The sequence below is a fragment of the Lipotes vexillifer genome, unplaced genomic scaffold (genome assembly GCF_000442215.2).
Source record: "Lipotes vexillifer unplaced genomic scaffold, Lipotes_vexillifer_v1.1 scaffold988, whole genome shotgun sequence".
Classification (NCBI taxonomy): domain Eukaryota; kingdom Metazoa; phylum Chordata; class Mammalia; order Artiodactyla; family Lipotidae; genus Lipotes; species Lipotes vexillifer.
The window spans coordinates 1,886,118-1,911,518 of NW_006797916.1; the positions used below are offsets into that span (position 1 = coordinate 1,886,118).

Consider the following 25,401-nt stretch of genomic DNA (forward strand, 5'->3'; position numbering starts at 1 on the left):
TTTCCTTCTTTAAGCATCTCAATGCACTAATTATTCTGCAATAACTAATAACAACATGATCATATTTCAGTTTTCCACTTCTATAACCAGCCTATAGACAAAGCCCAGAAGACTTGATTATGACTTCAGACTACACAGTAAGTGCTATAAAACTTTACTTTGTAAAAGAAAGTAATGAAACTCTTCAGAATACATTGTAAATATTACAAAAGTTTACTTTGTATAATAAAATTGACAAGAAACAGGGAGAGGAAGGAAGGAAATGTGGAGAGAGGAGGGAGCAAAATGTTTTGTCCTTCCTGGGGGGGAAGTAAATAGTGTCTAAAGTTGATAAATTAAGAAGTGGACACAGCAAAGACAATCCCTTTTCCCTTGGTGCCTTCTGTGCTGTTTGCAGTCTGCCGAGCTAGCTCAGCATTGCACAGCACATTCAGGCCACAGCCCCAGGCTGGCCCCTGAGAGCACAAACCGTAGCTTCACACAGCCTTAGATCTCTTCCTTTTTTACAAGTTCAGTTTTGACTCAGGCCTAATCCAGGACTAGGTTTTTAGAATAGGTGTTGTTTTTTTGCTGTGTGTGTGTGTTTTCTTTTTTTTTTTTGGGGGGGGGGGGGGTTTTTTTTTGTTTTTTTTTTTGGGGGGGGGGAGGGTATTATTTTGTTTTGTTTTGTAGCCACTCTGAGCAGAAGATGTGGGAAGCTGGACCCAGAGAGCACCTGATGGTGCTTCAGAGCAATCCTACTCCCACTGCTAGTTTTGATTCCAGAAGGTGTGAGTGACACTCCCCACCCCCCACCAAACAGAAGGACAGGTTTGCAGGGAGCTTCTGGAATAGTACTCCTTGCTCTTATGGGTGAACTTCTGGAGGCCACCGACTTTCTCCCACTAGAACAAACGCTAGGAAGCAAATAGCTCCAAATGCTCCCACCACTGCTATACAACCGAGAGCAGAACCAGCCTCAGGATGAAGCTAACACGGTGGCGAGCAGAGCTGAAAATGGCAAGATGTTGTTTCAAACCACTGGATGAACCTACCGTAAAACATGCCTTCCTCTGGACTTTAGGCTTGTGGGCCAATAACTTCACTCACCGTCAGACCCATTTTGAGACTATCTCTGTTTCTTGCATCAAGGCATCCTACAGAGTATCCAGGATGATGGCTGCTGTGAGGGAGGGTGTAAGCAAAGGGCACGTCTCAGACCTGAAAGGTCCTCAGAGGCATATCCTGGACGAGGCACCAGCAGGGCTGAGCCCAGCAACATAGAGTGAAGAAGCCTCCCAGGCAGAACCACAGTAAGTGAAAGACTCCCAGAGCCCTTGGGGAGGAGTTCAGCGCACAGGAGAGTCGGTGGAGATGGGCCTGGAGAAGCTGGTTGGGATTCCCAGGGCCTCCTATGCCGGCCCAAGCAGTATGGATCTTATTTAGAGGTCTATGCTTGTAAGTAACCTGACCAGTGGGGGAGGAGGGGGAACTTACAGTCATCCAGGCAAAAAATTATGAGGTCTTAACTTAAAGCAACACCAGAAAGACGGAGAGGGGAAGCCACAAGAGAAATTAGACATGGAATTGATATAGGATTACTGGGCGAGATGTGGAAGGTAAGGGGATAAAAGTCATCAAGACCGCATCCCAAGGCCACGGCCCTTGTCTAGGAAAAGAAACACTGGTGAGGAGGTTAAAGATAAAGCCCAGGTGTGTAGTGGGGACGTCAGGAAGCATGGACATGGCGCTACAGCCCATGGCTCGCCCCACAAACGTCTACTGAGAAGCTCCTACGTGCCGGGCACCGTGAGCCGAGAGCGAGACGCGGTCTGCCTCCTCCTGGCCCCCTTCCAGTAGGGGGACAAGGCACACACAGTCCCTCTAGGGGCGAGGACGGAGCGCCAGGTGGGGCCAGGCCGAGGCCAAGACCCCGAGGCGCGCAGAGAGACGGGTGCGGGCGCGGCCGGGGTCAAACGGCCGCAGGGCGGCAAGCGGACCACCCCCCGGCCGCGCCGCACGGAGGGCACGCGGGCGGCGCGGGGTCGCGGGCCGGCTCCCCCTGCGCGGGTAGCTCACCTAAGGCTGCAGAGAGTCAGGCGCCGAGCTCCCATCACCCGCCGGGAGGGAGCCCATCCGCGCCTCTAGCCCCACCGACCAATGACAGAGCGACCGATGCCGATTGACAGTACTCACGGGCCAACCGCTAGCGCCTGTGGGCGGGGACGCAGCGAGCCCGGGAGGAGACGCCCGCGCTAACGGTTGCTAGGGACGCACCGGAGTCTGTCTACGGCGCCTCGGAGGAGCCAAAAGAGACAGGGCCTCCACCAGCCCGGTCCGCGGACGCCGTTTCCTCTGGTCTCAGGAAGGGTGAGCAACGCGGAGCTCGCCCCTCGGAGACCTCGACCTGAAGGCGGGGAGCGCAGGGCTGCTCCCTCACGGCCCACGATGCCCGGGGAGCCGGGGGCCGACGGGGACTGCGGCGCCCTCAGTGGCCGGGTCGGCGTCCCGGGCCCCGACCGGCTCTCCCGGCACTTTGGGCAGACCCGGTAGCGGACAGGCCCCGGGCCCGGAACGAGCGCGGGCGCCCTGCGCTAAGCGTTGACTGGAATTGGCCCCTTCACACGGGCTCAGTCCGCGCGGCGACGCCGGGACAATGTCGGCCCATTGTGCAGACGCAGACGCTGAGGCCCGGAGGGGCCGGGGATGCGCTCGATTGGCCCGCACTTTGCAGCCCCACGCAGGGACCCGCCCCGCCGTGTCCGGCTACCAGCCCACGAGCCCAGAGCGGCTCCCAGACTCCTCTCCGCTCTCCTGCAGGCTCGGCTCCGTGCGTGCGGCCCGGACTATCCCTGCCCTCAACCCGCTCCTCGCCTTCAAAACCTCCCGTGCGCTAATTACCTGTCCGCCGGGTGGTGTGGCTGGCGGCGCGGGGGCTGGGGGCGGGCTCGGCCTCGCGGAAGGACTACAACTCCCATGAGGCTCTGGGGCCGCGCAAGCGTATGCGATCCCATTGGCTGGGAAAGCTCTGAGCTGGGAGCCCTCATTGGCTGAGGGGCCTGAGGCGATAGATACCGGAAAGGGGAAGAGCAGCCAACATGGCGGCAGAGCGCGGCGCGGGACAGCAACAGTCGCAGGAGATGATGGAGGGTGAGCGGCCCCGCGGGGCGGCGACCGAAGGGCCCAGCAGGCGGGAGGCGGCGACCCGTACCGGCCTTGCTCGGGAGAAACGGGGCGGCTCGCGTGCGGCCGCAGCTCGGACCCCGCCGCGCGCGCTCCCTGACATCTGCCAGCCGGCAGGGCGGGGTGGCCCTGGACCCGGGACCCCGTGCTGAGGCGGTAGCGGCCAGGAAGGCGCGGGCGGCCCGGGAGGTGCCGGACCTAGGGCCGGGGCCAGCGGCGGGGCGAGCCGGGCGCGTGCGGGAGGACTGAGGGCGCGGTGGTTCCACAGCCTTGGCTTCCGCCAGCTAGTGGGAGCCTCGCACCGAGTTCCTCAGCCAGCCCCGTCCCGGGGCAGCTGACGAGGAAACAAGGCGCGGGGCTCGCTGGGACTCGCCCGAGTCGGGTCATTGGTGAACGTGGCGGGGGTGGAGAAGGGTCCTCTCGAAAGTGAATGGGTCGTGGGGAAGGGGTGACCAGGAGCCAAGAGCTGAGTTACAGAATCGACGTTTTCCTGTTTTCAGAGCGATTTAGTCAGAAAGACTAAATCAAGCTCTTCCGCTTTGTTGGAAAAAAGTATGTGCGCGTTATGTGTGCATATAGTTACATACACACGCTTACCGCAGTTGGAAAGCCAGTCATGTCTTCGAGTGCTTCTGTACTTTTCGATCCGCTGGTCTCTCGAGCGCTCCGGAAGAGCAACCACAGTCTCCAGTGTCAAGTGCTAGGGAAGCAGGGGCGGTGAAAGAAGAGCAGGCATGTTTGTGAGTGACGGCTGCACAACCAAAGCCAGCTCTGAGGTGAATCGTGAAAGATGACTATAAATCAGCCAGGTTGGAGATAGGCTGAGGGAAGGAGCAAAGGTCATTGCAGGTGAAGGGAGCCGCACAAAGGCAGGGGGTGTGAGGGCATGTGACCTGTTTGGAGGAGTGGCAGCTCGCGGGCGAAGGAGCATGTGCCGGTGAGGCTGGCAGGGAAGGCCGTGGAGCCTTGGTGGAGGGGAGAAACACGTGAAGGGCCTTGGACTTTCAGACCATCAGGCCTTTCTACGCAGGGAAGCGCCTCTTCTTATCCCCCTTCTTCCCACCCTCCCACCTATTCCCGCTTCCTCTTTAGCTGTTTCCGGGTCTTGGTAAATGGCAAGACATTTACCCAGGCAGTTCCTTCTCTCCGGCTCCCACCCATCCAATGAATAAACAAGCTCTGCTGCCCCTGCTTTCTTAATATCTCCAAATCTTTAATACCTCACCCATTCCCACTGCTGATACCTTGAGCCAGTCCATAGTCCCCGGCGCCGCATAGTCACCTTATGTGCTGATCTGCTGTCCCATGCCCCTGTCCCTTGGGAGGGGGTCCCAAGTTTCGCTTTGGCTGCCCTTCATTAGCTAAGCCCCTCCCACCCTGGGCTCCGCTGCACCAGACCATTGCCCAGTAGAACTTGCTGTTGTCCCTTAGCCTTGACCACCTGTGCCTGGTAACAACTGATTTATTGCATGTCTGCGTACGTGTCATGCACATGTTTTTGTGCCTGACAGCAACTCTGAGATGCAGGTACTATACTAGCTCCTTCTACAGGTGAGGAGACTGAGGCTTGGAAAAGAAAATAACATGCCAAAGCTGTGTCTGTAGAGACAGGATGCAAACTCAGGAAGAGTCAGTGGCATTCCAGAAATTTTTGGAGTCAAAGATCAGATTTGGATTTTAGAATAAGATCAGATTCTCTAGCAATGGAGAATAGATTAAACAGCCAGACAAGCCACCGAGAGACCAGTTAGGAGGCCAGGCAGGAGCCGAGGCCACAGATAATGAGTAGCTGATCCAAGGCAGTTGCCAGGGCAGGGAAGAAGGAATGGGTTTGGAGGTTTTAGAGGTGGGTTTCATCAGGACTTATCCAACAGTCCTTTTCCGGGTGCTGCTTTGCTAGGCCCAGCAGGAGATACAAAGGTGAAATAGCTGCCTTCCCCTCAAAGAGCATACCCCTTTGTAAATAAGCTGTAGTGGCAGAAAAGAGAACACTTTGAGTGTGGTTGATGATTCCAAGTAATCCATTAGTGCTCCAGGTCTTCCACAGATTTCCAAAAGAGGTTGCAAAAAAAAGTTAGGAAAAAGGGAAATTATTTGACAGTCTTGCCAAAGAATTCTTACCAGTCTGCCACATTTAATCACTGCCTGATTTGCTAATTCAAAAAATATTTATTTACCAGCCTTTCAAAACTGTGCGCTGGTGTCACGGTGCCCTGACATTCAGCATCAGTGACTTCGTGGGGCATTTAGCACTACTGGCTGTCTTCTCCTTTTTCTAGAGCTCCCCGCTGCCCACAGTCTGATTTGAGTTAGTCTTGATTTCTTTCAGAACGTGGGCCTGTGAACTGGGCTGGTTTTCTTGGCCAAATGGATAGTGGAGCATGGATGAAGGTATGTGGCGGGAGGGTCACATGGTCCCCTCTACGTGGACATCCAGGCCAAAAGGGAGCCAGACAGGAGGTGCTTCTCTGTGTGTTACCGCTAGGGCGTTTAATCACAAACCACCCAGGCCTTCCAGAACACCTGGTAATTCTTCACGAGTTCCTTGAGGGCAGGAATAGTATGTCACTCACTTTTGTACCCCTGTGGCCTCCCTGCTGTGCCCCATTCCCATCCGCCACAGTTCCCCGCTCCACTGGATGCCTCAGGTGGTACCCGGGACATCCATGGAAAACACTCAAACGTTTGTTGAACTTAGTTCAACAAACATTTTTGAATGAAGTCTTCTTGACTTCCAACTGGATGTCAATCTGTTATATGTTCCTCAAAGGGCCCCCTAACATGGGTGTGAGTTCTTATGGATGTGTGTGGGTTCAGTTGACAGGCGGGTGGACTCGGAAGAGTCGGGCGATGAAGAAGGGAAGAAGCAGAGCAGCGGGATGGTGGCCGAGCTCAGTGCGCACAGCCTGAAGGACGGAGAGGAGCCGGGGGAAGAGGACCCAGGGGAAGAGGACCCAGAAGGTACCAGGCCGAGTTAAGAACCTTAAACTCACTAAGCGGGAGGAGGATGGGGCTCTGTGGCATGTGATGGGCCCCCTGGAGGCCCTTGGTGGGTGGCCAGGGGTGGTGGGCGTAGGTGCTGGGAGTAGGGCGCCCTCTGAGGTGCTCCCTGAGCTAGCTACACACTTACGGCACTTGCAGGCAGGATGAACTTTTTCCTAATTCCATTGAAGGCAAATACTAATGATATTGATACTAATGTGTCATCTGAAACAGAACCAGAAGATTGTTTTATTAACCACATGTTCAGAAAGTGAGATTTGAAATAAACAGTTCGGCTAACCAGCGTGCTCTCTTTTCCTACCGTGGACGTAAACTGATTCTCTCTTAGTCATTTCTGAGTCCTGTCCACCAAACTTATAGGCCTGAGGATCAACTTCTAAATTGGTTTAGTGATTAACAACAACAAAATGAATTTAGAGTTGAGAAAAGTAAGTTCTCAGCCTGTAATGGTGGGTTTTCACCCTCCCAAACTATGATCTGAGCCTTTTTTTTGTTTTCTTTGCTTGCTTAGAAAATCAGTTTACATTCAGAGGAGTGAGAGAAACCATACAAACAGACATAAAGATGCCCAAGATATATTATTAGCTGAAAAAAGCAGATTTTTTACAAATGGTATGCATGTTAAAATCCTATCTTTATTTTTTAAATGATAATAATAGTATGTAGTTTTACTTACTTAAGAGAGAAAACACATCAAACTGTTGTTGGCCCGGGGGGCAGTCTCTCTAAACAGCAGGTTTGAGAGGGTCTTGTACCTTCTGCATTTTCTAGATTTATACACAGTGTATATGGGTATTTAAAGTTTAATAGTCACGCAGGGCTTCCCTGGTGGCGCAGTGGTTGAGAGTCCGCCTGCCAATGCAGGGGACACGGATTCGTGCCCCGGTCCGGGAAGATCCCACATGCCGCGGAGCAGCTGGGCCCGTGAGCCGTGGCTGCTGAGTCTGCGCGTCCGGAGCCTGTGCTCCGCAACGGGAGAGGCCACAACAGTGAAGTTTAATAGTCATGCATTACCGTTATGGTAATTAAAACAAAACGAATTTTTAAAATAACATCATGCTCTGTGCCAGTGAAGATGGTTGGTGACTATGGCAACCTAATTTTAAGGCAAAAGGAGATTTTACCACAAAAGTACCAGTCACATTACTTTGGAACGTCAGAGTCGATGTTCTGGGAGGGATGTGGGTGGAATAAGTACACGGGAGTGATGGGTGAAAGCTCTTGTTGCTGTGACTCAGCCACAGGAAGGCCGTGCGGCGGGAGCGTCACCTGCCCTCACATCTGAATGCCTGGCATGTTGACAGAGCCCTGTCATGGGCTCTCTCCTGGCTCGTGAGCACAGGCTCACTGTGACTCGCCCAAGGGTACATGGCTACAAAGTGGAGCCCCTGGACTGGACCCCGACTTGTCTAGATCTGGTGTTTTTTCTTCCAGGCTACTAGCTGGTTAGAAGTCCTCTGGGAAGGTGCATTTTTATAGGTCCTTAGAGAAACCAGGACTTGCTCCAACCTGTACTTACTTAGATCTTAAGTTCAAGTAAAACAAATTCAAACGTGACCACTGGTACCATTCACTTATTTTCTGTAAGTTGTTTTAAAACTTAAAACATACAGGATAGGTTTGGAAAGATGGCTGGTAACTTTGTTTCAAAGGTTAAGCTGCCATTTTGAGCACTGCCCTGTGCTGGATGTATTACAAACAGAACCCTTTAAGCCTTGTGACCATGTGTCCTGGACACCCTGCCTTTGTTGTAGCGCGTGTCTTTCGTTGCAGCTTCCTGAATTCAGGCCATTGGCTGTGCTGTCTTTTGTAGGGGGATCGTTTGGGCATATCTCTTGGTTTTGTCCAGCTCCTTTTATTTAATTTTTGGGTTGGTTGACATCTTGTAAAGCTATGGCTGAACTAGAGTAAATGACATGTTTTTTTAACTAGCCATTGCCGGTGGTTATGGAAAAGGCGGCGCGGTGAATTCAGCCAGTGGGGCGCCAGGACGTCTTTGTCAGGCTGGGCCTGTGTCGGGCGTGCCTGTCCGAGGCCTCCAGTCCAGCCTGCGAGCCACCCCGTGCTGGGGGGCGCTGGGGGCGTGAGGCTGGGGCTGTGAGCCTGCTCAGCCACAGGAGCATACGCAGTGTTGCCATCGGGGAGAGGCAGCTGAAGGAAGCAGGCCGAACAGTAGCGGTGACCAGCGGTCCCTGGGGGCACAGGCCGGACAGCAGTCACCGTGGAGGAGCCGCTGCCACCGAGGAGGAGCCTCTCCAAGGCAGGCGGCCCAGTTTCTTCAACAACAAATTGCAAGAACAAACGGAGACTTTATAGAAATGCCCTCCAGTTACAGTGTGTGGCCTCATTCAGATCCTAACACACGCAGGCTAGGGAGAGCGTTTAACCCTTTTAGACGATGTGCTGCAGTAGGCCCAGAGCCCAGCGCAGGAGCGGTGGCCGCCCTCCTCAGGCCCTCGGACGGGAGGCCCGCTCTCCAGGGTGGACTGGCTCCTCGTCCTGCCCGGCAAGAGGGGCATAGAAATTGCTCAGCGAGACTCTTCGATCTTGTCTGTTGAGCTGAGCATTTTGTTTCGCTCTTTGCAGACAGACGCGTCTGTAGATGCTGGGCCACTTTCCAAAGCAATAAAAGGCACATCCTAGAACATCTGATGTGTGCAGCGTGATCTGTATTCAAATGGCCTGATTTCTTGCCCCGGCCAAGAAGGGAAAGACTGGGAGGCAGGCTGCCACCAGGTACGCAGCCTCGGGCATCACCAGGAGGTGGCAGTGGGCAGCTTCCTGGCCCCTGGCTGGGGTCACTTGAGGCTCGGTCACCGTTCCCCCTCCGCCGGCTTTTCTGACAACAGCGTCAGACTGCATTTCCCTTCCTGGGAAGTTGTGCGGCACAGATGGAAGTTTGGAGGCGTTTGCTGAGTTCAGGAAACTGAGGATCTTGAAAGGTGACCATTGTCAGACAGGTGTTAGCTCTGCCACGTCATCCATGCCCTCCGGGTGTTGCCTGCTGGTTTCTCCTCTGCTTTCGAGTTGGCTCTGTGCTCCAGGCAGCCCGAACGCTGGGGCTGCATCCTCCTGGAGACTGGGGGCTCTGAATGGGCTTTTCTTCTTGTTGTTTCAGAAGGACAAGAGCTGCCTGTGGATATGGAAACCATTAACCTGGACAGAAATGCAGAGGTAATGCTGCCTGCTCAACCCAACCTCGGGGGGCATGGTGACAGAGCACTCTGACCATCAGGGTATCTTTTACGAGGGTGCCAGATTAGTGAGTGATTTCCCTGCAAGGAGTTGTCTGAGCCTGTCTCCGTTGGCTCAGAGACCCTGTGTTCTTACTGTTTTTAATACCAGTGCTTGACCTGCCATTTCTATTTAACCAAATGAAACGCCTTTGACTCAAATTATATGGGTCAGATGATTACATTGTATGTGTTGGGGTCCTGCCATCCCCAGCCTCTGAGAAGCACCGCGCATTAATGATCTGGGAAGGGCGGAGCCAGCCGCTGTGTCTAGGCGGCCCGTGGGGCCTCCCCTGAGCCCGCAGCCGGCCGTCAGTGGGGACGCGGGACTCAGAGCATGGGCTTGTACTCTGTGCTAAGGGGGCAAAGGAGTGAGAGTAGGTTTCCCATCCCACCCGCTTGGAGGGTCAGTTTTACATCAAGCCGCTACCCATGGTAGCTGAACCGAGGAGCATTTTGCAGCTCGCCTCTGAGTCCCCGCCCCGTCTGCACAGTCCATTCTCCCCTCACCCTCGCCTCCACCCGCCGCCCGGCCTCCTCGTGGCTCCGATTCCAGGAAGCATGTCTTCAGGCGCTTGCCTGCAGCTGAGCTAGGTCTTGTCTTGTTTCAGGACGTTGATTTGAATCATTATCGCATTGGAAAAATTGAAGGGTTCGAGGTGCTGAAGAAAGTGAAGGTGAGAGGAACTCCGTCCTTACAGGGGAGGTGACACTCCAGAGTCTGTCCCGCCCGAAGGACATAGATAAACCCAGAACAGAGTCAGTTCTGCGCAAGTGACAGTCCTTGCAAAGGTGCCAGGCCGCACCAGGAGCTGCTGGCGGGCACCTTTCCTCCTGAGCCTGGCAGGGTTGCTAGGGCAGACGGCAGGCTGGGTGGCTCGCCCCAGGTTCAAGTGGTGGCTCAGGCGTGCGGCCGCCTGCAGTGCCTCAGGTCGAAGCCCGCCTGCAGCCACGCACACCCCTGCCTGTGCAGTGCTTAACTCGCTTCAGTCCAATCTGTTTTTCAGAATTGAGCCGCTGAGGGTTCCCTCTGCTGGGACACAGCACCCCCGCTGCCCGCTGCCTCCCTCACTAAGTAGGTCTGCTCGGTATGCGGCTTGCCTCCAGCCTCCCTTGGGTGTCTGCCCATCCTTTCCAAGGTCAACAGCTTTCTAGAAAACGGGAAGGAAAACCACATCCTCCCACCCAGAAGGCCTGTCCTGTAACAGCGGGCACTTTCTCCTGGCCTCCCTGTTGCCTATGTCAGCTGCCCTCTTTCTGTCCCCTAGACTCTCTGCCTCCGTCAAAATTTAATTAAGTGCATTGAGAATCTAGAGGAGCTACAGAGTCTTCGAGAGCTGGATCTTTACGACAACCAAATCAAGAAGATTGAGAACCTGGAGGGACTGACGGAGCTGGAGTGAGTCGTGAGACCCAGGGAGACAACGGAGGGGCCCGTCCAGCCTCCCCAGAGCCAGCCCTGGGGCCCAGCTCTCAGGCCCAGGGAGGCCACTTCTGCCCCAGGGTCCTGCCCTGCACCTGGCTCCAGTGAGGGTCGGCTTTGCCCACAGTCCCAGCCTGCAGACTAAACCTGTCGAGGCTTGTGTCTGGTCTCTCCAGGGAGGACGTGGTCTCTGCCCTCAACACCATCCCGTGAGCTCGGAGGCATCGGGAGCCTGTAGGCTGCCTCCTAGCTCTCCCGGGCCTTCTTGGGCAGCCACAGATTTTGCGCCTGCCCCCGGGTGAGGCACGGTCCCCCAGGTCAGGACGCTGCCTCTAAGTTAATTACCTTCTGAGTTCTGTGTGACCTGCGCTCGTTAAAAAATAAATGTTTTGCCTGTTCCCAGGATTCTAGATATTTCTTTTAATCTACTGAGAAACATTGAAGGAATTGATAAGTTGACACGACTGAAAAAGCTCTTCTTGGTCAACAATAAAATCAATAAAATTGAGAACGTAAGCAGCTTACATCAACTGCAGATGCTGGAGCTGGGGTCCAACCGCATCCGGGTAGGTGCGAGCGTGGCGGCTGCGTGGCCTGAACGGTGTGGGTGCGGGGTGTGCGGTCGGCTGTATTTTTCATAAGAAAAAGTGCTGACTGGAGGTCAGTGTTGATAAGAGTGTGTGCCCAGGTGCAGCGGTCTAGCCTTTTTTCTGCACGTAGAGTTCACTTGCTCCCCATTCAAACCATGACATAATTCTTACCAAACCATTCCATTAGGTTCTGCCCGAGATGAGCTGATCAGCCCCAAACGCTTTGCTTTTGAATGTACTGCAGGGTGAAAGTGTCCCAAGGCAGCAGAGGGGTGGCTTGCCGGTGCCTCGCCCCACACCAGGGCCGCAGGAAGGAGCACACAGCCTGGTGCTCGGCTGGCCCGTCCTCCCCTGCTGAGCGGCTGGGGCAGGGGTTTCTGAGCACCTCTTCCCCTCCCTCCGTGTTTCAAGTGACCCTCCGTCCAACTTTTGGAAGCTCGTAGCACACGGTCATCCCAGGTTGGCCCTCATGAGCTGGACAGGATGCAAACCAAGGAGAGTGGTTCTGGCAAAGGGCCTCTCATGACGATGGTGGTGATACAGCTGAAAATAGCAAAGCAGCACACTTAAAACTAGACAGTGGCCCAGATGTCAGCATTTTATCGATTATTTCTCTATAGAATCTTCCAAGAGAAAGGTGGGTCATCACAAATTGATGCAGGCCGTAGCAGTTAAGGATGCCCTCCCTCTGAATCCTCATCCTCATAGACTGCCCCCAGCCACGTCTTGCTGTGAAGGGCCAGACAAGATGCTTGGTCTGCACTTGCTGGGGGCCCCACTGTGTTCCCGTGCACATAGTCTGGTCATTTAGTGTCTGCTGAAGAAGCCAGTAGTTAACCTGTTCTGGGAGAGCAGTGAACTCAGAGGAGGGGGCGGCGTGAGGCCTGGTCAGTGGGCGTTGATTAAACTGGCTGCTACCCGAGGCGCTGTGGGAGATCCATCTCCAGCTGAATGGTGGAGCACCGGCATGGAGCAAGGAAAAGCAAGGAAGCAGGTGGCAGAAACAGGAAGAGGGGCAGAGAGTCAGGGAACGGGGGCACCTGCTCCAGGAATCCCGTAGGGCATCCCAAGGCCAGAGCTCCCAGCTTCTGTCTCCTGTGGAATGCATTTTAACAAACCCTACATAGAGTCACGTAATAATGTGGCAACCCGGAATTTTAGGACTGGAGGGACCTGAGAAGTCCCGAGAGCTCCAGGGCTCTGTGGAAACTCGAGGTCCGGGAGTGAGCCCAAGTAAGGGGGGGCCTTGACGCCTCGCTCCCACCCCCACCTTTTCTGTGTTCTCATGTTGTGCTTCCACGTGAGGTTGCATGGGAGATTCTCCAGAGTGGAGAATCACCTGCCCGGCACCCCGGGCGGCTCTCCTTGCCCAGAGATCTTTCTCTTCCCCAGGTAGCTAAGCGCTGCCCTGTCCTGATTTTCACAGGCAATTGAAAATATTGACGCGTTAACCAGCCTGGAGAGTTTGTTTTTGGGGAAAAACAAGATCACTAAGCTTCAGAACCTGGACGCACTCACCAACCTGACAGTCCTCAGCATGCAGGTACTGACCGCCCTGGCCCCCGCCCCTGCCTCCCCGTCCTGCAGGCCCAGGGCCCGGGCTCTGACGGGCTGTTTCACCGGCAGGGGGCGACTGAGACATACTTCAGTGCCCTTAGTCGTGCTTGACACGCTGGACCGCAGTTTCATTCTCTAAGCATCACGCTCCTTTTCCTAGCAAAAGTACGAACTGGTTTTTAGCCAGAGGGCCTCTTCAGAAGGTGGAGCTCGTTCCAAAACCTACAGTGCTGGGCTCCACGGTGGGAGCGGCCCTCCTGCGTCCATGCGCGGCTCGGGGGTTGGGAAGCACGTGGCTGCGCCTCAGCTCCTGTTCCTTTTTGTCAGAAGCAGGCAAGTGGCACCAGGCCCTTGAGGCAGGATGTGGCGGGGTGCTCTGAGGACAGGGCCTCAGCGTGGCAGGTCCCCTAAAACCACAGGTGCCTTTTGGAAAGCAGGCGTTCTGCAGACTTCTTTAAGAAGAGGGCGTTAGGTTTTAATTTGAGTTATAGTAGATGCTGAAAGAAATGAGAACTGATTTTATTTTAAAATATTCTGTGATTCTGACATTTTTGAATTACTAAATTAATTGAGGTAGACCTTCCCCAAGTAGATGAAAAGTGAGTGCTTTGCATAAAAGCCTTTAACCCCGCGTATGAGCTTTAGTGCAGTACAGCAGACCCAAGATTTCGGTCTTCCTTTTCTGTGTGTGTGAGTCCCATTCTCGCAGCTGTATCCAGATGCCCCGCCGTCAGGCGCCCACGGTAAGCAGCCCCACTTCCCAGAAGCCACGTGGCTTCGCGCGTCCTTGCTGCTCTGACTCTCCCTCTTGCAGGGCAACCGGCTGACCAAGATCGAGGGCCTGCAGAGCCTGGTGAACCTGCGGGAGCTCTATCTCAGCCACAACGGCATCGAGGTCATCGAGGGCCTGGACAACAACGTAAGCCCACCGGCCGCCTGTGGGGCAGTGGGGTCATGGGGTGCCCGACGGGCAGGCAGCACACACCAGCCTCCGGGTGGCTCTCGAGGGGACTCGCTGCCTCTGGAGCTCTGTCCTAGTGACCTTTCCATCCCTCCTCATGCTGGGAAACACAGACACAGGTGGTCTCTGCTCAGCCCTGAGCGGGCACTGAGCTGAGCTGTGTGTCGCAGGGGTGGATTCACTGCATGGCCCTGTAGGCGTTTGGGAAGATTTTTAAAAAGTAAACCCCGGGGACTTCCCCGGCCGTCCAGTGGTTAGGACTCTGCGCTTCCAGTGCAGGGGACGCAGGTTCAGTCCCTGCTCGGGGAACTAAGATCCCACATGCCGCGGGGCATGGCCAAAAATAAATTAAAGTTAAGAAAAAAGTAACCCCTGGCTGCTCCTAGGTGTCCCTGTCCCACGGAGGGCTAGTGGGCGCAGCAGCCACCCCCTCTTCCTGCTCCGGACCCCACTTCCCAGCCTGAGGGGCCAGCAGCGCCCCCCCCCGGCCCAGATCCTGCACAGTCTCGCTCCCTCCCGCCTGCCCCTCAGCAGCCCTGCCCGCCCAGCGCAGGACAGCCTTAGGGGCGCTGGGCAGGGAGGGGTAGCGCTGGCCCTGAGCCCCTAGGAAGCCCCTGCGCCCCTCAGCTGCCTGCAGGCAAACCTGCTTTTCCTCAGTGCAGTATTCACGACAAATAAAATACTTTTACTCATTCAATTTTACTGGGTTTTTTTTCCTGTTCTGTTGACTTGCCAGCAAGTGTAACCAGATTGGTCACTTCTGTTGTTGTAAACACAGCGTCTCAATCTTCGTAAAGTCTCCTTCGGCCTTTGCGCCTCAGCCCCTGGGCCTAGCCACTGTTAGTAATGTTTTCAGGGGAAATCCACGTTCTGAATTTCATTTCACCAACATCTACATACAAAATTTTGGAAAAGCTAGAATTTGCCTACAGTGAGTCTCGTCGCCTTTCCCTGCCTTCCAATCAAACTGAGAGTTTACAGAGCTGGTGTGTAAACTGGGTGCACACTCGGCCGGTGCAGAATGGGACCCTGAGGCTAAGCTGACAGGTGCGCCCGTGCGGAGGCCATGCGGTTGGAGCCGGGCGGTGCCCCCTCTGCTCCTTGGCCTCCCCCGCCAGTCCCCACAGTCAGCGGAGGGTCCACGCAGGAGAGGGCGTGGCAGCGGTATGGCCCAAAAGAGCAGTGGGGTCCCAGGCGCACAGGACGGGGCAAGAGCTTAGGACTGTCCCAGTAGGAGCGCTGCGCCTCGGTCTGGGGTCAGCACTGCACCCTTCTGGGGCCTCTGTGACAAAACAGAAAAAAAAGCAGTTGTGGCTTTAAAGGTAATCATTGTAAGATTCTTGTAATCAAATGAGACAGGCTTTCCTCTGAGATCTTTGTTCAACTAGAGATCAAATATTCACCTATACTTTCTTCTAAGCTTTATCTCTTAATTTGTCTGGGATTTACCTTTTGTGGTGTGAGGTCAGGCAGTAAGTATCCTTTTCCCAAATGGCAGATCCACCATCTTGACACCACAGCTGAGTCCTCCCCTACTGCTGCCTCTGTTTGCCCCTCTGTGTGCTGGGTCGTCTTCCTGTGGGTCTAGTGGGGTGATCTCTCCTGTGCGTGCTCTCCCCACCCTGTCCCCTTCCTTTTTTTTTTTTTTTAAGCAATTCTTACTGGTTTGCTTTTGACTGAGCTTTCAAAACACTGTCCAGCTCCTCAGGAAAACACGAGGTAGTATTGAGCGCATGACAGATCCTTGTTCCTGGACGTTTGGGGCCGGTTCTGGCAGCCGGGTGCCCCTGGTGCTGAGCCCTTCTGCTGGGGCTGCACAAGGGTCACATCCTGCCGCGGGCCGCAGACGCTTTAGCTTGGCCAGTTCCTGCACTCACATATCCCACGCCGCCCAGCACCGCAGAGCAGGGGGCAGCGGGCCTGCCCTGGCCCCGCCCTGCTGCCCACGGTGGCCCACTTCTGCAGAGTTCTCCCGAGTCCCTGTTTGCTCTGAAAGTCGCCGAGCCCCGCAGGCAGGCGCCTCCTAGCCCCCTGTAGTCACCCAACTATCTGAGCGGACACCAGGAGCCCAACAGAAGACAGTGGAAGGGCTCCTCACCCGCGTCTGTGCCCAGACGGCGCAGGACACTGTGCCCGGCCCTCAAGGAGTCGGGCCAGGACCAGAGCACTTCTGGGTCGGCAGAGCTTCTGGCTGCCTGCTCGTGTGTGTGTTTGTGGGCTTTGTTTTTATTTTATTGAGACTTTTTTTTTAACTTTCCCTTAAAACTTGGTATTTGGAGTCAGAATCCCAGGAACACAGTAGAAAATGTAAGAAGGCAACCCGCAATCAGAAATGAGCAGAGAGGAAGAGAATGTATTGTCGGGGACTGTCAACCAACTTGTAATGTTTCCCTTTTGATTTTAGAAAAACTTGCCCGTTGGTCTGGTTAGACATACTTTAGGGAGCAGTGCAGGCTTTCAGAGGCTTCATTTTCACTACAGTCTTATTCTGTGAAATCTTGAAACTCTGTGAACTTTAAAAACAAAATTCCTCGGGCTTAGCTGATGTGTGCTGGGAAGTAGGCGTCTGCTGGACATTTCTGGAATAGAGGGTCGAGCACAGCGTTGTCTCCACAAGACAGTGTGATGCCTGCCCCGCAGTGGGCGAGCCCCGGACGCTGTCCCCAGTGGGGCTGAGCCCCCTCTTTCTTCTCTCCCATCAGCCGTAAATTCCAGGCCAGTGGCCACCCGCTGTCCCTCAGCGCCCAGGCGTTCCTCTCCGCCCTTCCTCCTGTGCCGGAAGGAGGCCCCTCGCCCCCGCCAAGCCCCAGGTTCCTCAGCCCTAAAAGAAGAAGGAAGCACTGTTATAAGCATCGGTTGGAATATTGCATGTTTCCTTGGGTCAAGCACTAAATAGCTGCTGCAGCTGTTACCCCCTCTTCAGAGCCCCGGCCTCGTGTTAGCTGCCCTTCCCGGGACCAGGCATGTCGCTGGGGTCCTTGTGGGCCAGGATCTGGGAGCCTGGGGCTTGGGACCTGAAGGAGCTAGTTCCAGACCCCAATGGTGAGAGCGCAGTGAGGCAGTCGTGAGGATTCTGTGTCTTCGGCCTGGTCTGGGGGTGGGCGGGGAGGCTGCAGGAGTTGGGCAGTGCCGCCCCCCTGCTAGCGCACTCCAGTCCTGAGAGGGCAGCTCGCCTCATGGCTCTAAGCTCAGCGCCCAACGCTGTGTGCATGGTCGCGCGCTGGTTGTTGATCTGAGGTAATCCAGGAAAAATTTTATTTCCTTATTTTAGAACAAACTCACGATGTTGGACATTGCGTCAAATAGAATCAAAAAGATTGAAAATATCAGCCATCTAACAGAGCTGCAGGAATTCTGGGTAAGTTGAATACACAAGGGGTTGATGACACTTCAGCTGCACTGGTCCTGCTGAGTGAAATGCCGTTTGCTCCAGCCCTGGAGGCTGTGGCGTGGAATGGGACTGCGGGCAGGGCTGTAGGACTTTGGCACCCACGCGGGATCTCGGGCCCCACCACACCCCAGATGTAGATCAAACAAAAATGGGCATTTTAGAAGATTCTGGGTGATTGCGGTTCACATGAAAGTGTGAGAAGCCCTGCACAGTGTACGGTTAGACCCGAGGATTGCCACATGACTGAAGGGCTTCCAGACCCAGCCCAGGGGCCAGTGCACCCAGCACAGGGGTGTACCGGCACCGCGGAAGGAGGCGTCGCATGGGCTTCTGCAGTCAGTTGTCCCAGAATGTGCCTTGTGTTTGCCTCATGGTGACAGTGTTGTCTCGGGAGCAGGGTCACCGAGCCCAGAGGAAGAGAAACGGGGCCTAAGATGTCTTGAGACTCCTCTGAGGGGGTGGCAGGGTGACCCCCAAGCTGAAGCCCTCAGTGTCAGGGTTCCTCACGGGTGTCTTCCTGAAGCACGTTTGTTGCCTGGTGGCCCCTGCAGGCGCCACCACACATTCCCCCCGGTGACTGCCGTCTGCAAAGCGAGCGTCGTCCGGACGCGCTCAGTCTGATCCGAGATTCGTGCTGCGTCTAAGGCACGCTTCTTCCTTGTCTAGCCTTGTCCTTGTCCTACTGACCCTGCCTGTGTCCTGTGTGTTTTCCTTTCCTCATCTGAAAAGATTGTCCCGGTTTCCCTAGAGCACAGGTGGCCTGCTGTGAGCATGTCCCTTGCCCCTTAGTGGTAGCACTGAGTCTTGGGCGTTGTCAGCACGTGATGCCAGAGCAAGTCTAGGAAGACCAGAACCAGCCTTCGAGAGGCTGGGGGAGCCGAGCGAGCCACCGTGAGCCGGGGGTCTGGTGTACAGCCCACCCCCGGAGGCAGGTTTGGCTAGTGGTAAGCCGGTTGCATTGGAGCAAAGGGATTTGGCTCTGAAGAGGCCAGGGAACCACACAGAGAAACCGCACAACCAGAAGAGGGGTCCAGAGATGGAGGCTGGGGCTAGTCCAGCGCCCAGCAGTGAGACAGCGCTAGGCGTGCAAGAAGGCAGACTGTGACCCATCGCGAGGTGCTGGTGTGCCCCCACCCCCGCAAGGTGCTGATATTCATGCCGTGTGTAACCCCTCCCCGTGAGTGTGTGTTGACCTTAGTGACTCATTTCCAGCCGACAGAATACGGCAGAAAACAGGATTCCACCCCCGTGACGGGGTTATGAAAAGACTGGCTTGTCTCCTAGGGGCTCCCCCTTGCTCTCTCTTGAACCCCAGCTTTGTATGAAGTAATAGACACCTTCTTTGATGCCAGCAACATACAAGGCACACGTCCCCTCTGTTGAAGTGATTCTGTTGTGTGAGAAATGTATCTTGGGAATTCTCCCACACCTCAGTTTTGTTTAAAATGTTATTGAATTTGAGGGCAAGTAAATGTAAATTTTCTATATAAAAGCGACCAAAAACCATTGTGATGGGAAATGCATGCATCCTATGAAGTTTGGGTCTTGAAAACCATGAGATAGTCTGCTGGGGAATGTCAGCCAGGGTGATGTTCTGTAGCAGAATTCCAGTCCGGGATTCAGGCAGGATCATCACCAGGCTCTAAAACCGTGGACGAGCAGGGTAGTTTGCACATGTGCCAAGTGTCGCCCCGCCGAGAGTTTGCTGATTGCGAAGGGGAGACGCGTTGCCCAGAGTCATCTGGGCGCCACCAGTGTGTCCACAGGATCAGACTTATCCCCGGTAGTGGGATAGCCTCATGCCTTGTGTCCCGCAATGTGCTTCTTCTATGAAGTGTGCTCGCCAGGAATGTTTAGAGTGATGTCACCAAGCACGTAGACCTAACTTCCAGTTGTCAGGAAGTAGAGGGTCCGGGGGAACTAGCTAGGTGACACCACGGGAAGCAGGCGGCTGAATCCAGAACGAGGGTCCTTCTACACGACAGGTAGCTGGGTGTCTTTAAAGGTCGACTTCATATAACAGAAAAAAAAATGAGAGGAGGAAGTGGGAAACATTCTAGATGGAAAAAACTAAAAATTGCACCTTCTGGGAGACTCTTTAAGAAGACGGGTGTACCTGGAAGGTTATACCCCACATCACACCTTGCTCCTTTACATCTCAGTTGTGCAGAACTTGAAAAAAGAGACATAAAGGCCTTTTTTTTTCCCCCCCTCAATGATGCTTCCAGAGATCCTGGAATTTCTGTGGAGACAGTACAGGTGAATGGTTTTGAGTTCCGTTTTGGAAAAATACAAAGATAAGAATCCCTGGGGACTTCCCTGGTGGCGCAGTGGTTAAGAATCTGCCAGCCAGTGCAGGGGACACGGGTTCAAGCCCTGGTCTGGGAAGATGACACATGCCACGGAGCACCTAAGCCCATGCGCCACAACTACTGAGCCTATGCTAGATCTAGAGCCCGTGAGCCACAGCTACTGAGCCCACGCACCACAACTACTGAAGCCCATGCGCCTAGAGCCCGTGCTCTGCAACAAGAGAAGCCACCACAATGAGAAGCCTGCACACCACAACAAAGAGTAGCCCCTGCTCGCCACAACTAGAGAAAAGCCCGCACACAGCAACAAAGACCCAACACAGCCCGCAAGCCCACGCGCCTAGAGCCTGTGCTCCGCAACGAGAGAAGCCACCACAATGAGAAGCCTGCACACCACAACAAAGAGTAGCCCCTGCTCGCCACAACTAGAGAAAAGCCCGCACACAGCAACAAAGACCCAACACAGCCAAAAATAAATAAATAAATGTATTTAAAAAAAGAAAAGAAAGAATCTGAAAGTTAACCTGTGTCAAAGACATCCTTTACAATGTGCCATTGGTGGTGAGTAAAACTCCCAGGTTCACATTCACTAAATCCTAGAGAAAACTGCCCTGTGGCTGGCTGTACTGTGGAATACCCTCAACTATAAGACCTGGGGTTTATAAAGATAGTAAGTGCACCACCGGGGACTAACGGGACGGTGGCATTGGAAATGCCGTGACGTGTGACACAGGAAGCGCACAAATGACTCTGTTGAGAAAGATGAGGAGGAGACGGCCCTGCCGGAGTGTCAGCCACCAGCGGATGGGAGATGGTTTCTAAGTAGATTCTGCTGCGAAAAGACCTTACTTCTCCTAAGCGACGTAACGTTGCTACTTTTATTAAATGAATGTACTGTTTGCACATTGCAAGGTAAAAGTGCTTAAGGCATGCGTGTCTTTTTCGTGATTCTCCACTGCAGCGGCCTCTTTCTGGTAACTGAGCAGCTGCAGCCACCGCCACAGGGGATATTGCTTCCCTCTGGTTCTGATTTTGCACACTTTGCATTGGCCACATGGGCAGCTCATGTACGAGAAGAGTGTCATAGACTAACGCTTAACAGAATATACTGTTTAAGGCTTTATCCTGGAAGAGCCCTTCTCCCTTTGTGGTGGAGGCACCTTGAGTCCTGCTCTGAGTTCCGGGTCCCCGTGACTCTGTGCTCAGAAGCAGGCTTCGGGCCCTCCACAAGGCCGGCCTCTGGGTTTTGGAAATCTGGCTTTCCCAAAGCACGTGGCACACTAGGCCCACGTGAAGTTCTGTGAAAATAGCGTTCCTTAAATAGGCGAGTCTGAGAAATCCTGCATTGTATACCCTCTGGGAGAATCTAGGGGAATCTCTGTGGGAGATTCATAATGTGCAGTGTGTTATTAAAGACAAGACTGGCTGTGACAGTGGAACTGGTGCCAGAGTAGCCCTCCCGCCATGAACAGACCCCAAGGCCCGAGGCTGCTCTGTTCGGGCAGCGCACAGCAGGCAGCAGCAGGCCGCAGGCCCTGAGAACGGGGATGGCACAGTGAGCCCCAGGCTGCCCTGCTCTGCCTAGGACCAGCTTCCTAAGCGGAACACTGCAGTTCTGTGGAGCTGAAGATGCAGAGGTCAAAGTTCATGGCAGCTGGACTCTTCAGGACAAGGGGTTGGAGAGAGGGGATAACTGTGCAGAGGAGGGTCCCGGAAGTCCACATGGGGGTCGCCTGCCAGGCTGTGGCTGAGCGGTGGGCAGTCTGGGCACGAGACCACCCCTCTCACAGCTCACCCACTAGCTCTGCCGGGGGAGAGCAGAGCTGGGGGACGATGGAGCTCCAGCCCTGCCCAGGTGGGGGTCTCACCAGCACCCTTGACATCCAGCTAAACACCAAATTGGCCAGGCCTTAGGGGTAAGTACCACAGGCTCAGCTACGACGCCCTCCAGACCCACCCTAATAAAGCCTAGAAGCAAGCTGCAGCAGTGTGTCCAGAGGAGGCTGCGTTTGGAGGTTGGTTCCCACCAGGTCAGAGGGGCCTGACTTCCTGGAGACCCGCCCTGAGGAAGTGTGGAGCCGAGCCTGTGGCGGTCTCTACACCGTCTTAGCCCTGACGTCCAGCGCTCAATCCAAAATCACTAGGTGTACAATAGGAAAATGTGATCTGTATTCAAGGAAGTCGTCCTAAGAAACCAAGCCTAGGTTTTCAGTCACCGTTTGTGAACGTAGCCCTGGACCTGGAGGTGGCTTGCATCCTCACTCCCACCTCCAGGCTGCTCTCACCTTCCCCCCGAAGACCCCCCACCACACAGCCACTCTGCAGCGCGGCCGTCATCCTCTCCCTCCCTGGAGACCCCGATGCTGTGACGAAACTGGGCCCTTCTCTCAAGAGACTTAATCCAGTGCCTGGTCAGTGCTCGAACCCTCTGCAATGTCCCCACCAAGTGGCCGTGGATGGGAGCGTCAAGGGCCTCGGCTTCTTCACCTCCCACACGTAGGCAGATGTCATACCTTCTCTGAGTGGGGCTACCGCCGTGTAACCTCGGCCACCCCGCTTCTGCCCTCGCAGGTTCCGAGGGAACAGGTCTGCCCCTCCTGCTACCGTGTGCATGGCCGGCCCCAGGCCTGTTGTCTCTTGAAGCGTGATTTCTAGAACTGGGAGTGGCCGGAGCCAGGGGGTGAGGGCAGCAGGTGCGGGCCATGCACTCAGGGCAGCTTCCCCGCCCGCCCTGCACACCCAGCCCTGTCAGCTGTCAGCTCACGGGCGGTGACGCGCTGGAGCCTCTGCCGTGCACCTCTCTTCCCAGTGCTACGGTCGGCACGAGGTCACCAGCCACAGAAGCTGGCGGACACGACACGCCAGGGCTCTTCAGCTTCCCTGGGAGCCGGTTACTGAGTGTTTGCTGGCGCAGCACAGCCGGGAGCCATGACGGTGATGTCCCCGCGGGTGCCACCTGAGCCCCCTGCTCTCGCCCTTCACTCCGGCCATCCAGGGCACATCTCACGTTCACAGAGGCAGTTCTCTGGTTTGTGTTCACTTGGCCGTCTGCCTTATTCTTTGGAAATTGAAGACTAGTCTCTTGGAGCCCCAGCAGAAGGGCCACGACATCCACGCGACAGGTGTGGACCAAGCTGGGTGACGGGTGCTCCAACCCAGAGGCCCTACGTGCCCTCGCCTTGATGGTGGTTTGAAAAGTGAGAGGTCTCCCCACCCACCGACCCCAGCCCCGCGGGCCTCAGCAGAGCCAGGACAGGGCCTCCTGACCTGCTCTGAGCCCGTCCTCCTGACGTGGCACATCCTGGGCGGGATCAGCCGTGGCGCAGCATTTCCGCCACAGAGGTGGGTGGTGGGTGTCCCGGGGGTGCACGCCATCAAGGCCCCTCGTGCCCTGAGTGTCTGGTGAGCGACCTCTGGTCTGTTGGCCATGTTGTCATCAGAGCGCATGGTCAGGCCTTGGGGACAATGGCCGAGGGTGGTTTGTAGGAAATACAGCCGAAGCGGCTGCAGCACTTTGCCAGGAGACAGGGTGGGGTGGGGTGGGGTTGCTCCGTCTCCCCTCTGCTGAATTGAACATGGATTTGCCCCTGTCGTGGCGCCGTGTCCAGGTTCATCCCATGTGGGACGCAGCCCGGCCAGGGTGTGCCGTGATGGATGGAAGGCCCCGTGAAGTGCTGGTCTTCTGCGTGGGGGCCTCATGCCCCACATGGGGAGGCTGGGGGGCCGGGTTGGTGTGTCCTGAAGGGGGCGGGGCAGGGCTGTCGTGTTCTGAAGGGGGGCGCGGTGCAGGGCTGTCGTGTTCTGAAGGGGGGCGGTGCAGGGCTGTAGTGCCCTAAGGCTTCTCCGATGTGTGCGTGTTCCCCCAGATGAACGACAACCTCCTGGACTGCTGGAGTGACCTGGACGAGCTCAAGGGCGCCAAGAGCCTGGAGACGGTGTACCTGGAGCGGAACCCCCTGCAGAAGGACCCCCAGTACCGGCGGAAGATCATGCTGGCCCTCCCCACCGTGCGGCAGATCGATGCCACCTTCGTCAGGTTCTGAAGCTCCCGGACCCTCTCTTCTAAGAGCCTCCCAGCCACAGTTTTTAGTCCACCCGTTGCTCCTAAATCATCACTCTATCAACAATGGTCACAAACCCAATGGCAATAAAAAGGCACTGAGTGAAAGCTGCCGTGTGTGGTGCCGCTCACCACCTGGACACTAGTGCTGTCACCTCCGGCCGGTCCGCGTTCCGAGTTAGTGGCCCACAGCCCCTGGCGCCCCTCACGACCCGTCTCCGTTTCCTCCTCTCAGAGGGAGGTCACAGCCCGCCTGAGAGGGTGAAACAGCAGGTCTGGGAGCGCATGCCCGGGGGGCATCCGGGCTGTCCAGGGGCCCTCGGGCCTGTCAGCCCAGAGCTTCGTAGCCTCCTAGACCAGTTGATGCCAATTTTTTTTTATTTTATATATTAAAAAACAAACCTGCAGGCAAAGGATGACTCAGCCCTGTGTGCTGTGACCCCCAGCGCTCTCTTAAAGAGCAGTGGCCGCCCGCCAGGCCTTGCTGGCTGCCTTCCGGGCACGCCCGTTGGTCCCCCACGGCCCTCGGGTAGGAGGGGCCACCTCCCGCACACACTGTGCTGTGCCGCTGACGGGTCTGAGCCCGCCTGAATCTCTCTGCAAGGACTGTCTCTAGGGAGCTGCCCTCATGGCTGCTCGAATACTGCTTCCGCTCCTCACCCCACCGTTGTGTTGGCTTTTGTCCTTTACAAAACACGTTGACGCTCAGCCTTGTCCTTCACAAGACACGTTGACGCTCAGCCTTGTCCTTCACAAGACACGTTGACGCTCAGCCTTGTCCTTCACAAGACACGTTGACGCTCAACCTTGTTCTTTACAAAACTTACGTTGACGCTCAGCCTTATTCTCTACAAAACTTACGTTGACGCTCAGCCTTATTCTCTACAAAACTTACGTTGACGCTCAGCCTTATTCTATACAAAACTTACGTTGACGCTCAGCCTTGTCCTTTACAAAACACGTTGACGCTCAGCCTTGTCCTTTACAAAATTTACGTTGGCGCTCAACCTTATTCTTTACAAAACTTACGTTGACGCTCAGCCTTATTCTTTACAAAACTTACGTTGACGCTCAGCCTTATTCTTTACAAAACTTACGTTGACGCTCAGCCTTGTCCTTTACAAAACACGTTGACGCTCAGCCTTGTCCTTTACAAAACTTACGTTGACGCTCAGCCTTATTCTTTACAAAACATACGTTGACGCTCAGCCTTGTTCTTTACAAAACTTACGTTGACGCTCAGCCTTATTCTTTACAAAACTTACGTTGACGCTCAGCCTTATTCTTTACAAAACTTACGTTGACGCTCAGCTTTGTCCTTTACAAAGCACGTTGACGCTCAGCCTTGTCCTTTACAAAACTTACGTTGACACTCAGCCTTATTCTTTACAAAACATGTTGACGCTCAGCCTTATTCTTTACAAAACTTACGTTGACGCTCAGCCTTATTCTTTACAAAACTTACGTTGACGCTCAGCCTTATCCTTTACAAAACTTACGTTGACGCTCAGCCTTATCCTTTACAAAACTTACGTTGACGCTCAGCCTTATCCTTTACAAAACTTACGTTGACGCTCAGCCTTATCCTTTACAAAACTTACGTTGACGCTCAGCCTTATCCTTTACAAAACTTACGTTGACGCTCAGCCTTATCCTTTACAAAACTTACGTTGACGCTCAGCCTTATCCTTTACAAAACTTACGTTGAC

At 54.9% G+C, this 25,401-nt stretch overlaps 1 protein-coding gene across 4 annotated transcripts; it reads left to right on the forward strand.

The window, feature by feature from the left end:
- Window positions 1–3,040: 3,040 nt before the first annotated feature.
- On the forward strand, window positions 3,041–23,826 carry PPP1R7 (protein phosphatase 1 regulatory subunit 7). 4 transcript variants are annotated; one of them, XM_007469949.1, is made up of 10 exons: window positions 3,067–3,129; window positions 5,980–6,123; window positions 9,284–9,339; window positions 10,010–10,075; window positions 10,667–10,797; window positions 11,225–11,387; window positions 12,838–12,954; window positions 13,783–13,887; window positions 17,201–17,287; window positions 23,499–23,800. In XM_007469949.1, the coding sequence occupies exons 1-10, from the start codon at window positions 3,078–3,080 to the stop codon at window positions 23,673–23,675; spliced, it is 1,098 nt and encodes a 365-aa protein (XP_007470011.1). In that variant the 5' UTR covers window positions 3,067–3,077; the 3' UTR covers window positions 23,676–23,800. The 4 variants fall into 4 exon arrangements, with proteins under 4 accessions (XP_007470014.1, XP_007470011.1, XP_007470012.1 ...); XM_007469950.1 differs by having other exon boundaries at window positions 3,078–3,129; window positions 5,980–6,135; window positions 23,499–23,675; XM_007469951.1 differs by having other exon boundaries at window positions 3,078–3,129; window positions 9,293–9,339; window positions 23,499–23,675.
- Window positions 23,827–25,401: the final 1,575 nt, after the last annotated feature.

Excerpts from the sequence above, each read along its gene's own strand:
- PPP1R7 (XM_007469950.1), top strand. The coding sequence starts at position 3,078 with ATGGCGGCAGAGCGCGGCGCGGGACAGCAACAGTCGCAGGAGATGATG. Across the intron at positions 10,076-10,666 it reads AGGTGCTGAAGAAAGTGAAG|ACTCTCTGCCTCCGTCAAAA; the intron begins GTGAGAGGAACT and ends TCTGTCCCCTAG. Across the intron at positions 12,955-13,782 it reads TGACAGTCCTCAGCATGCAG|GGCAACCGGCTGACCAAGAT; the intron begins GTACTGACCGCC and ends TCCCTCTTGCAG.